Here is a 12,915-nt window from a genome sequence, read left to right as displayed (position 1 = left end):
AAAGAACACACATACAACGTATCCAAACGTCTTTCAGCGGGCCCTTTTATTTTATGTTAGTCCCTTCGTGGAGAGAAAACAACAGCACCTAATGATGTTTTATTGCTGCAATGAACGCAGCTTAATACAAGTCACTCCCAAATTGCCCAACACTCCTGGGATATGAAAGGGCGGATCTCACGCTCTCTGCCGAATGGATTGGCCTGAGCCTTACAGTAAAAGTACAGTACAACGGGACGAGAACTGCTGCTTAAGCAACAATGAAATCAGACGTCAACCCAATACATTTGCATGGGAAGAAAGAACAGCTTGGTTCAGGCAAGGAGCGCAACGCGCACACAGCGCAACGCGCACACAGCGCAACGCGCGATATCCAGCATTCAAAATTTCAAAAACTACGAGGGTTAATAATCAAACAGTGATTGCGTCAACCTTGGCACGCTCGCTCGGAAGCGCCACTACGGTCATTCTGCGGTTACTTGCGATAGTGCCCGTACATCACAGCTTAAAGAATCACCCATTAGGCAACAAAGTGATGTGTATGGACCATGGAGAACACAAACATCCCATCTGTCGCGTTTCAGGGCTTCTTCACCGGGGTTTTGATTTAACCCTTTGCAATGCATTCCTTCCAGTAATTGAAGGGTGGAGGGGAGGGGAGGAAGGGATGGGGGAGGAGGGGGGGGGGATGTTATGGTAGAGCAACACTTACATGTAAATCCCATATCCGAACTTCCCCATCGAGGCAGCCAGAAGCGATGAGCCCCGGGATGGTGGGGTGAAAGGTCACGCACCACGGAGTGCGTCGATGTCCCACCAGAGAATGGATGCAGCGCCCGGTCTTCACTTCCGTGATGTAAATGTTGTGGTTGACGTGGGTGGACGCCAGCAGTGTCCTGGGAGAAGGGACGGAGGGTTACTGGGAATACAGAGACACAGAACTGAAAAACGCTGCGTGTGGGCGACACAAGAACGCGTCGGGAACTGGGAGGACAACCAGGAAATCTGTCCACTGCCAACTCGGAATAGCTTTTATCCCTCATGTCTCTGTAACAACGGAATGCGAGTCACGCGAAGCGCTGCAATCTGATTACTTGGCACCCTCGCACAAAGGACGTGGTTATAAACAAATAAAGGGGGTGAACCGTAAGGCAGAATATTGTGCGTTCCTTTTCAACGAAGGAAATATTTCTTCAATTGGAAGCGGGTTCTGATTGGGGCGGGCACGGCAATTACGTGCCACTTTTACCCTTAGCTCACCCAGCCACGAGGGCAATAAGAAGGGAGGAGACAGCGCCACTGCAACGGTCCTGCTCAACGCCGTGACATCACACATGGGAATAGCGAAGAGAAAAATCTAACCCCTCATTACAATGGCGATAACATTTAAAAAAAAAAAAATTTAAAAAAAGTTTACTAAAAATAAAAACTTCCTGCACGTTTTGACCTCCGATTCCTCCCTGTAACAGGTCACTGATCTGCTTTGGCCCCAACACAAACTGCACTTAGTACAGGAGCGGCCAACACCAGTTCTCAAAAGCCACCAACAGGTCAGGTATTCAGGATATCCCTGCTTCAGCACAGGTGGCTCAAAGACTTCATCACCTGTGCTGAAGCAGGGATATCCTGAAAACCTGACTTGTTGGTGGCCATCACTGACTTAGTAAGGTCTACAGGGCAGCGATTATTCCCCCAGCCCCATCTTCTGCTTTTCCATTTGATGAACGTATAGTATTAAATTCCCCCGTATCTCAATGTTTCTTTTGGGAACAGCTCCGTACGTTGATCGATGACGCTATACAAATAGATATACATCAACGTACTCCTGTACGCCAAGTATAGCAATTAAAAACATTTAAAACAAAAGCTCTGCGTTCCATCAACCCTCGTCATTTTCTTTATACCCAGGCACCTGGCCATGTCCCTTTGCAGTAAAGTGCCAGGCCGTACAGTGACGTATGTCAGAAAGACGGACGGTGCCTCAAGCCCCCGCTGCCTGAACGCTGCTCCTGTGACTAGGCTGAACTCATTATGAGGCAGTGTGTTCCCTGCAGCTTCTTGGCAGGGCGCACGGAGTGTGACGCTCAGAGATGCAGCTCTGCCGGGAGACACTGCGGCTGCGCACGGACACGCCCGTCAGGAAGCGGCAGGGGAGGCGGAGGGAGTTTACCTGTCTGGGCTGAAAGCCAGTAGAAACGTAGAGCGCGGGCTGTCAGGGAGCTCCACCTTCTGCAAGATAAACATGAGAGACCAGATTGTTACGGCAGCACGGTGCAGCAGGGCTCTGAAATAGGTCTGTCTAGTTCCCCTCATCAGAAGGCAGGCTCACTCCTCCTACCATCAGTGGTCTCATTCTGCAGTCAAAGCTTATCCATAAGAGGTCTCTTTGTGGCTCCAAACCTGAAACATTTAGGTCCTGGGAGTCTGACTTCTAGGCTGCTGTTTAGTTTTCATTCTGTACCCGAGAACCGAATTCCAAACAACAAAACACAAGCTGTGAGCCAAAAAGCACGTGCGGGACAGAGAGGGCCCGGTGATAGAAGCCTACAGGATCTCTAGGACATCTTACACAGTAACCGGATCTAACACTGCCCCACCTATTTCCCTAAACCTCACCGGCGATTCCCCTTCTGTCGCATTAGAGGTAGGTCTCGCTAATCCTAAAACAAGAGGGACTACTGCTGCCTGCAATGCGTTACACGCCTCTCTTGCACTTGGGGTTTAAATGATCCGTTGGAAACCCTAATGTAAGAATAAAAAACCAGAAACCCCTAAAAAGTGTAAAATAAACTCCCCCATGAGATGCAGTTTGGACGGGATATACATTAGTTGTCACGGATGAGGGAATGTTGGTACATTTGTAATAAGAGCCTCAGCCGGAGGGGGGGTTCCATGTTACACGATTCTGTGGGCGAGTCCCATGCTGTATGAAAGAGGGTATATGGGCTATGCTGAAGGGACCATTCTGATTGGTTTATGCCAGATCCATTAATAAGTGATGGGCAAGAATAAAGCAAAGGATTGGTGGGACTGCAAATCCCTGTCCTGTTTGTATTGTTGTTTAGTGTACTTTACTATGGAACCAATACATTATTGGGAGGAACGCAGGAATCGTTCTTTTTGTTTAACCAATCCATTTGTATTATTTTCTCAATTCCGGTGAGTTCCACGTTTTTTCGGGTTTGCAGTCCCACCAATCCTTTGCTTCGTTCTTGCCCGGCATTTCCCGATTGGATACGTCCTTCCAGTCAGTACTGATCTGCCTGCATCATGCGCCTGCTACAGCGACGGCCCGTTGAAGCAGAGACGGTACCGCAAGGAGTAGCAGAAACTCCCCACCGGACGACTTCAATCCCTGGTGACGACGTGTCGGTAACATCTTTACTTCCCTCGAACTACCTGTGCTGGCTGCACATATTACCCCCTCGGCGCTCTCCTCTGCTCTCACCTTATTGCATTGCAGCAGATCTAAGCGGTACTTACGCCTTTTCAAATGACCCGCTTATTTTTTGAATACACATTCAATGCTTCTTAACCAGTGCTTGTCCAAGAGCTGGTACTGGCTGTTTTGCATACACTAATAAGTGACGTACTGCAGGAAACCCAAGCTCTTTTACATGGACAGATGCATCAAACACAACATTAGATGCCAGCAGATCAAAGTAGGGATTTCCACTGGCGTCCCGTGAACGGCGTTCTCTCACTTCCCCAAACCTTCATACCCCCTCCTCACCTTTCCCTCCCATTTCATGAAGCGGGTTTTATCCTCCACCAGGCACTGCAGGAGCCGCTGGGCTCCCAGCGCCTGTGTTCCCCGCTCCCGGCCCGACAGGATCCGGACAGCATTCTTCTCGGGAACTACCCTCATGGTCCCGCCGGCACGGTCAGAGCGAGATCTCAGGAGACGCGGGAACTCACATACAAGTGCAGGGTCTTCATGGGAGCCTGGAGCAAAGGACGACATAGGAGAAACACGCAACAGATAAAGAGAAAACAGCTAATCAATCTTCTATTCTCAGAACGCCTGGTATTGTACATGGAAGCTGAGCTACAGCAAAGAGAAACTGCCAATGCAAATCCACAATTCCTTGTAAGCTGAGCTACAAAGTTCTATATGAACATCCCAAGAACACAATTTGTAAAGGTGTGTGCGTGTGCGTGTGCGTGTGCGTGTGTGTGTGTGTGTCTTGCACTAGTGTAAGTAAATCAGACTCGTGTTCATCCCTAGCCTAGGACAAACAGGACATTTTCTTGGCATCAAAAACCAGAAGTAAAAGGACATGAGGAATTGAAACTCTTTGTAAGGCAGCAAATAAAGACAACAGAAACTTGTGTCAACACAACGTGTCTCTCTCACGGGGAATCCAGCATGGGTGCAAGGAACAGAAAGCAGCTGTCGGGACATTAGGAGCCCTCCACCCTGCAGCATGGGGAGCACCAGGTCTGAGGATAACAGGGAGCCAGTGCAATACACCAATGAAGAGAAGAGAGAGGAAGACTTTACACCAAGAGGACAAGAGTGGAAACAGCAGCTTCCTACACAACTAGCAGCAACTGTGTATGTGCCTCAGGCCCAGGAGAGTAACAGGTTGTGTCTTCCCCTTCTATGGAAACACAGCAGTGTCTCCCTGTAACCGTTGTCATTCTGCAGAGAGGTGAAACATTTCTGCCAAGTCCCTGCCCCACAGAACTTACAGTCCTATTGTATGTGAAGCACAGCTCCAGTGTTCCGATACACAGAGTGATAAATCTATACGCTGCAACGCATTCCCTGGTCTCCATTTATACAAGATATAGAAACACACACTATATAAAATCGCTCTCAGATGGTACAGACTTGGTTCCGATATATAACCTCCCGGGAGGACTTTGTAAAAGATTATTTTATTTAATCACACAGATCGACATTTATGTTCTCAGTCGAGGACAGAAACGTTGATCTGTGTGATTAAATAACTCATCTTCTACAATGTCCAGTGAGTGTCAGCCTCTTCTATATACCATTATCCAGCACACGGAGCCCCTGCCACCTAACAGAGTTTTGTGAGTGCCCACCTATTGATTGTTTTATACACTTACACACAACGAAGAGGAAGCAAGATGGCACTCAGGTCTTCCTAAAGGGCAAAACTTATTACTTTAGTACGCTGACCATGAGAGATCTGTGTCTGAGAGACAGACACATACACACACACCTCCCAGGCAGTGCAGGCCCCGTTCTAGAGCATGTATAAGAGTGCTTAAGAGTGTATATAGCCCACCCCCCCCGTTCAGGAAAAAAACGAGATCCCCTCTTGATTTTCATCATATCTTATATATTTCTCTCGCCCAATCCCCTTGCAAATGTGCATAATTGTAGGTCTGTATTGTAGATTAACACAATATAAGAAGCACAATGTAGACCGCTGATGTTACTGTATTGTGTAAGTATGTATACAAACAAAAGACAGGGGTGCCCAATGCTACATCTTATTGACAAAACATATAAAGTAATAAGTATAAAGTGTAAATACTTCAATAATAATAAACCAGAGCGTGCTGGGAATGTGTGTTAATTGTGTCCGTATGAACCAGATACGCTGCGGGAACAACAATTAGGAGTTTTTCCTTCGTAGCTCAAAAAGGTGTTAAACGCTAATCTAACAAACACTAAGATTACTGTAAAGTTTAAATTCAAAGAAGGGTTCAAAATCCCCTCCTGCTGGCACCCGCGCCACAGACGAGAACGCCGCTGTCTGATCGCATAACATCGATAACGAGTTATTCCTCAGTCCTACTAGCGACCATCCCTTATCAGGAAACATTTTATGGCTGAGCGCTTTGTAACGCGCTTATCCTCTGCGCTAAACACCACGCTGTAACTATGCACTTGATGAGGTCATCACGCTGTCAACCAAGCCCAAAGAATATTTATTAGATAACAAAATATTAAATATCATAATCTGCTGAGACAGACCTAGAATTGCGCACATTTTCATGAATATGGAGTGATTTTTCTGCAAAATAACAAAAAATAAGACGGGCCCTGTTTTTTCTATACTTCCCCGGTGCCGGCATCCACGGCTAGCTATATACGCGTCCCCGGTGCCAGGATATACTGCTAGCTATATACACGTCCCCGGTGCCAGGATATACTGCTAGCTATATACACGTCCCCGGTGCCAGGATATACTGCTAGCTATATACACGTCCCCGGTGCCAGGATATACTGCTAGCTATATACACGTCCCCGGTGCCAGGATATACTGCTAGCTATATACACGTCCCCGGTGCCAGGATATACTGCTAGCTATATACACGTCCCCGGTGCCGGCATCCACGGCTAGCTATATACACGTCCCCCGGTGCCAGGATATACTGCTAGCTATATACACGTCCCCGGTGCCAGGATATACTGCTAGCTATATACACGTCCTCGGTGCCGGCATCCACGGCTAGCTATATACACGGCCCCGGTACCGGGATACACGGCTAGGTATATACATGTCCCCGGTGCCAGGATACACAGCTAGCTATATACACGTCCCCGGTGCCAGGATACACAGCTAGCTATATACACGTCCCCGGTGCCAGGATACACAGCTAGCTATATACACGTCCCCGGTGCCGGGATATACGGCTAGCTATATACACTTCCCCGGTGCCAGGATACACGGCTAGCTATATCCACGTCCCCGGTGCCTGGATACACAGCCAGCTATATACACGTCCCCGGTGCCAGGATACACAGCCAGCTATATACACGTCCCCGGTGCCTGGATACACGGCTAGCTATATACACGTCCCCGGTGCCTGGATACACGGCTAGCTATATACACGTCCCCGGTGCCTGGATACACGGCTAGCTATATACACGTCCCCGGTGCCTGGATACACGGCTAGCTATATACACGTCCCCGGTGCCTGGATACACGGCTAGCTATATACACGTCCCCGGTGCCTGGATACACGGCTAGCTATATACACGTCCCCGGTGCCTGGATACACGGCTAGCTATATACACGTCCCCGGTGCCAGGATACACAGCCAGCTATATACACGTCCCTGGTGCCTGGATACACGGCTAGCTATATACACACACGTCACGCTATATACACGTCCCCGGTGCCGGGGTACACGGCTAGCTATATCCACGTCCCCGGTGCCAGGATACACAGCCAGCTATATACACGTCCCCGGTGCCTGGATACACGGCTAGCTATATACACGTCCCTGGTGCCTGGATACACGGCTAGCTATATACACGTCCCCGGTGCCTGGATACACGGCTAGCTATATACACGTCCCCGGTGCCTGGATACACGGCTAGCTATATAAACGTCCCCGGTGCCTGGATACACGGCTAGCTATATACACGTCCCCGGTGCCTGGATACACGGCTAGCTATATACACGTCCCCGGTGCCTGGATACACGGCTAGCTATATACACGTCCCCGGTGCCTGGATACACGGCTAGCTATATACACGTCCCCGGTGCCTGGATACACGGCTAGCTATATACACGTCCCCGGTGCCAGGATACACAGCCAGCTATATACACGTCCCTGGTGCCTGGATACACGGCTAGCTATATACACACACGTCACGCTATATACACGTCCCCGGTGCCGGGGTACACGGCTAGCTATATCCACGTCCCCGGTGCCAGGATACACAGCTAGCTATATCCACGTCCCCGGTGCCAGGATACACAGCCAGCTATATACACGTCCCCGGTGCCAGGATACACAGCTAGCTATATACACGTCCCCGGTGCCAGGATACACAGCTAGCTATATACACGTCCCCGGTGCCTGGATACACGGCTAGCTATATACACGTCCCCGGTGCCTGGATACACGGCTAGCTATATACACGTCCCCGGTGCCAGGATACACAGCCAGCTATATACACGTCCCCGGTGCCTGGATACACGGCTAGCTATATACACGTCCCCGGTGCCAGGATACACAGCCAGCTATATACACGTCCCTGGTGCCTGGATACACGGCTAGCTATATACACACGTCACGCTATATACACGTCCCTGGTGCCCGGATACACGGCTAGCTATATACACGTCCCCGGTGCCAGGATACACAGCTAGCTACATCCACGTCCCCGGTGCCAGGATACACAGCCAGCTATATACACGTCCCCGGTGCCAGGATACACGGCTAGCGATATCCACGTCCCTCGTGCCAGGATATACTGCTAGCTATATACACGTCCCCGGTGCCTGGATACATAGATAGAAATACCATACCCCACCCAGTGCCAATATATACAGATATCCCCCCACCCCCCTCCTAGTATATTCAGTTAGATATACCACCCCATGCCAACAAGTACAGATATATATCCCCCCACCCCGGTGCAGATATAAACTGATACACACTGTATATACACAGGTGTCCATCTCTATACAAAGAATACAAACACATACACCACCCAAACCAAATTAGAAAAAAACAACACTGGAAGGTCCCCTGGGTGGAAGATCTCACAGTGGGACCAAAACATTGGATGTTAATGGTTGTTTCAATATAATCTTTCTGCCTCCCATCATTGCAACGCTGAGCCTCCTTTTTCCAATTTGGTTTGGGTGAAGTATTTTTATATTTTATTGTTACGATTCGAGCGCTCGCTTTTTTATGACAGTCGCTATGCTGAGGTGTACTTACTATCTACCGTGTGTTAGTGGCACACACACAGCCACTTAAACACACAGGAACTTGCCTAGGTGCATCTGAAACTAGATTTAAAAAAAACACACAGTGACAAATTCATGCACTCACAGGACTTATAGAAAATAGTCATTTAATTATCAAGGGTTCATCTTATACAGAAGCCAAAACGGTTATGATTAAACAAATGGCTGCGAGTGCCTGAAATTCAGTGTGCGCGCTATATCTTTATTTATATAGCACCATCCATGTACATAGCGCTTTCCAGCCGTAATACATGTGGCATAATCTCTACTGTGCATGCAATGTCTTGTATATAATGGATAACCCTGCTCACTTAATGTAATTATGTATTTGTAACCATGTATCTGTCATTATTATAACTCTGTGCCCAGGACGTGTGAAAGCGAGAGGTAACTATGTATTACTTCCTGGTAACGCATGTTATAAATAGGAATAAACGCTTCAACATAAAAGTATATATTAGGGAAAGGAGTCCCTGTCCGAGAGAGGAGTGTGTGTGATACATATATGCAGTGTTCGACAAACCTATACATTTGCTTGCCCAGGGCGAGTGGATTTAACCACCGGGCGAGTAAATATTGGCCCAAGCAGCACACGTTTGGTACTAGGTGGCGAGTGATTTTTTTGGTGATTTGTCAACCACTGCATATATGTATATATAGACACCGGTGCTGATATATACAGAGCTATAGATACCCACCTCTTGGGCGATGCAGTGTATATAGATATATGCCCGGTCCCAGTGAGTGTGTAGATATATATATATTACACACATACACTAACCCAGTCCCAGTATATACAGAGACACCTCTTGGGCTGTGCGGGCCCTGTACATACAGATACACAGTATATACAGACATACAGTACCTCTCAGGTGGTGCAGGCCCGGTATAAACCTCTCAGACAGCACAGGCCCAGTATATACACACCCAGTACCAGGATACACCTCTCGGGCGGTACAGGCCCGGTATATACACACCAATACCAGGATAACACTCTCAGACAGTACAGGCCCGGTATATACACACCCGATACCATTACACACCTCTCAGGTGGTGCAGGCCCGGTACATTCACTCCCGGTCTATACCTCTCGGGCCCGGGGCTCGGTCTGTGTGTGCAGGGGAAGCCCGGTATATTCCTCTCAGGCCCGGGGCTCGGCCTGTGTGTGTACTGGGGAGGCCCCGTTATATATACAGTCCCGGTATGTACCTCTCGTGCCCGGTCCCGGGGCTCGGCCTGTTTGTGTGTGCGGGGGAGACCCGGTATATACACTCCCGGTCCCGGTATATACCTCTCGGGCCCGGGGCTCGCCTGTGTGTGCGCGGGGGAGGCCCGGTACATACACTCCCGGTCTATACCTCTCGGTCCCGGGGCTCGGCCTGCGTGTGCGGGGGAGGCCCGGTCCTGGCGGTCACTCGCAGTTCCGGGGTCCTGCGCAGGGTGGGAGGTGTCCCTTAGAGTCACAGGAGACAGGGCCAGGGCCGCGGGGCTGAACACCGAGAACCTCAACCGACCGGGGCAATGGCGGCCGCCAGACCAGAGCAGGAGAGAGCCGAGAGCGGCGATCGCAGGCGCGAGCCGCGGATACCCGAGGACATCGATACTGCAGCCAATCAGAGGGGACAGCGTCCCCCATAAAGCCAAAGCAGCGGAGCACCGAGTGAACTGTCCCCCCAGCCCCTGCCCCCCCCAGCCCCTGTCCCCCCCAGCCCCTGTCCCCCCAGTCCCCCCTGTCCCCCCAGCCCCTGTCCCCCCAGCCCCTGTCCCCCCAGCCCCTGTCCCCCCAGCCCCTGTCCCCCCAGCCCCTGCTAGAGTAAGAGTGGTTTCTCACGTAATGAGGATTTTAATTTATTTGTAACCCTGTTTCCCCTGCCCAATCTCACATAGGGTCTCCTAGGGGAAATACTGCTCTGGTCACATCGGTCTGGGTGGTGCATACCTGCTGGTAACAGGGGGCCCTAGGTCTCCCGCATGATGTTGTAGGGGAATACCAGGACAGGCTTCTGGGGTTGTGCCTGAATTCTACTTACAGGAGCAGCGCCTCCATCTCGTGCAGCCCCCCCCAGTGGTGTGGGGTGAAGTATCTGCAAAAGAACTCGTCCCCCTCCTCCCAATATACTTCAATCTCAGGCAGGAGGTATAGGTAAAATGCAGCAGCTTCTATATTTGATCTTCCTCTTTAGCAGCACAGATCACAGCAGGTCTCCCCCTTAGGATGTCCCTGAACACAGCTCCCAGTCGAGGGCAACGAGAGAGGTTCCAGCTCTAATCCCTATCCCCTGGTGGGATAGGAGGTATGGGGTTACCCCAAACTCCCTTATGGGAGGGCCTCAAGCCTACCAGAGCCCTGGCAGCTTGGCACAGGTACCCTGTCTCTCTCAAAGGTAGAGACCAACTGACTAAATAGGAAGTTGCAGTACATTAAGCAAGCTCCAACAGGCACTACCCCTGCGTCTCTAATTGGATACAGAGCCTGATGACACTGACTCACTGCACTGCATGAAGTGGGGAAAACCCATGATTGCTCCTAGCAAACCTGCTCTTACCCAGGTATTACTGCCAGGAGGAGGGCAGACCTATAGCCCAAACCACACAAGGCTACATATTGTAGTCCTTATTTATTGTTGTAGCGCACTTTCGCCCACCCCTTGGGAGATGTGTGGCTAGGGTATATGTGTGGTGCTTTACCAGTGACGTAAAGGAGGTGTGAGTCTCCGCTGCTGGGAACCTGGGATATACTTGAGTGATCGCTCGGTAGCGCCTCCTCCAGTAATGGGATTCTACTATGTGGAATGACCCCATTACAGGACAATAAAGAATGCACACGTGTAAAAGCATAACAGTTTTACTATACACATCATAAACCAATAATGAGAATAAGATACTGTCATGCTGCACGCACCACAAACAGGACTAGACCGCGGGGCTGAGGTGGGGATGTATATAACCGCCGCCCTACAACCACGGAGCCGGGCCCGGAGTGTGTAGTCAGTCGTGAAGCCGGGTCAAGGTAGGAAAGTTCGGGTATGTCGTGGTACTTGCCATGGTCCGGGGTTGGAGAGCGAAGAATGGTCGATATCCGTAAGCCGTGGTCAGGGAGAGGAGAGAGCAGGAATCCAAAGACAAGCCGATGTTCAGGATTAGAGAAGAGATGGGTCCAGGTACAAGCAAGGGTCAAGGCACAGGTTCAGACAAAGCACTGAAACAGACAGACTTCAAGCAACGAGCACAGCACACAAACCTTTAGTTTATGCTCAGCAAAGTGCAAGTGAAACAGGAAGGCATTTAAAGGGGAAATCACCAATCAGGAAGGGTAGACAGAATGACATCACTGGATAGCAGGAGACTGATAGGAGGAACCTGGATTGGACTCGGGTGAGGAGGCAGCCGATGATCCTCAGTTTGGCTGTTGCATGGCGCGCGTGCGTAGGTGGCGTGCAGTGCGGAGCGGGCACGTCATTGATGGACGTGGACGCAGCACGACCACGCCGGGGGCGTGCCTCCGTGGATGCGCTCCTCCGCGCACATGGAGGTTGAGTTGCTCGCGCACCGCTGACGTCGCGTGACGCGTCCAAGGAGCCGAGCCTAGCGGCGATCCTCACAGTACCCCCCCCTTCAGGGGAGACCTCCGGACGACCCATGGATGGCTTCGAATGGTGTTAGTGGTGGAAGGCTCGGATTAGCCTGGCGGCGTGTACCTGTCTGTGTGGAATCCATTCCCTCTCTTCGGGGCCAAAACCCTTCCAATGGATGAGGTATTGCAGTCCACCTCTGGATAGCCTGGAATTGAGCTTGATGGCTGGTACCTCGAACTCCTGCTGGCCTTCCACGAGGACAGGTCGAGGGGGTACGTCCCGGCTGGTGGAGTGGGGATCCTGCAGATAGGGTTTAAGAAGGGAGGAATGAAACACGGAGGGGATCCTCATAGTATTCGGCAGCTTCAGCCGGTAGGCTACAGGATTGATTCCGTAATCAGAAAAGGTCCGATAAACCGAGGCGCCAGTTTGGTAGACGATACCTTAAGGCGGATGTTCTTAGTAAACAACCAGACTCTTTGTCTCGGGGAGTAATCAGGAGGCTTCCGACTGTGACGATCTGCTTGCTTTTTTTGCAATGCACCGGCATGTCTCAAATTCTGCTGGATTTTCTCCCATGACTCCTGGAGGAGTTGGATCCTGTCCTCCGCAGCAGGGACCCCATATCTGGGAACTGCGGAGGGGAG

At 50.5% G+C, this 12,915-nt stretch overlaps 1 protein-coding gene across 1 annotated transcript in view; it reads right to left on the bottom strand.

Annotated features, from left to right (window-relative positions):
- Positions 1-10,254, bottom strand: part of AMBRA1 (autophagy and beclin 1 regulator 1) — a 37,689-nt gene extending 27,435 nt beyond the window's left edge. The window contains 4 exon segments of the mRNA XM_075566688.1: positions 713-896; positions 2,171-2,229; positions 3,734-3,945; positions 10,052-10,254. Of these exon segments, the coding sequence (XP_075422803.1) occupies positions 713-896; positions 2,171-2,229; positions 3,734-3,868 (378 nt within the window). The 5' untranslated portion in view covers positions 3,869-3,945; positions 10,052-10,254.
- Positions 10,255-12,915: the final 2,661 nt, after the last annotated feature.

The sequence above is a fragment of the Ascaphus truei genome, chromosome 12 (genome assembly GCF_040206685.1).
Source record: "Ascaphus truei isolate aAscTru1 chromosome 12, aAscTru1.hap1, whole genome shotgun sequence".
NCBI lineage: Eukaryota > Metazoa > Chordata > Amphibia > Anura > Ascaphidae > Ascaphus > Ascaphus truei.
The sequence above is the reverse complement of the archived record's forward strand: the minus strand, read 5'-3'. Positions and strand labels throughout refer to the sequence as shown.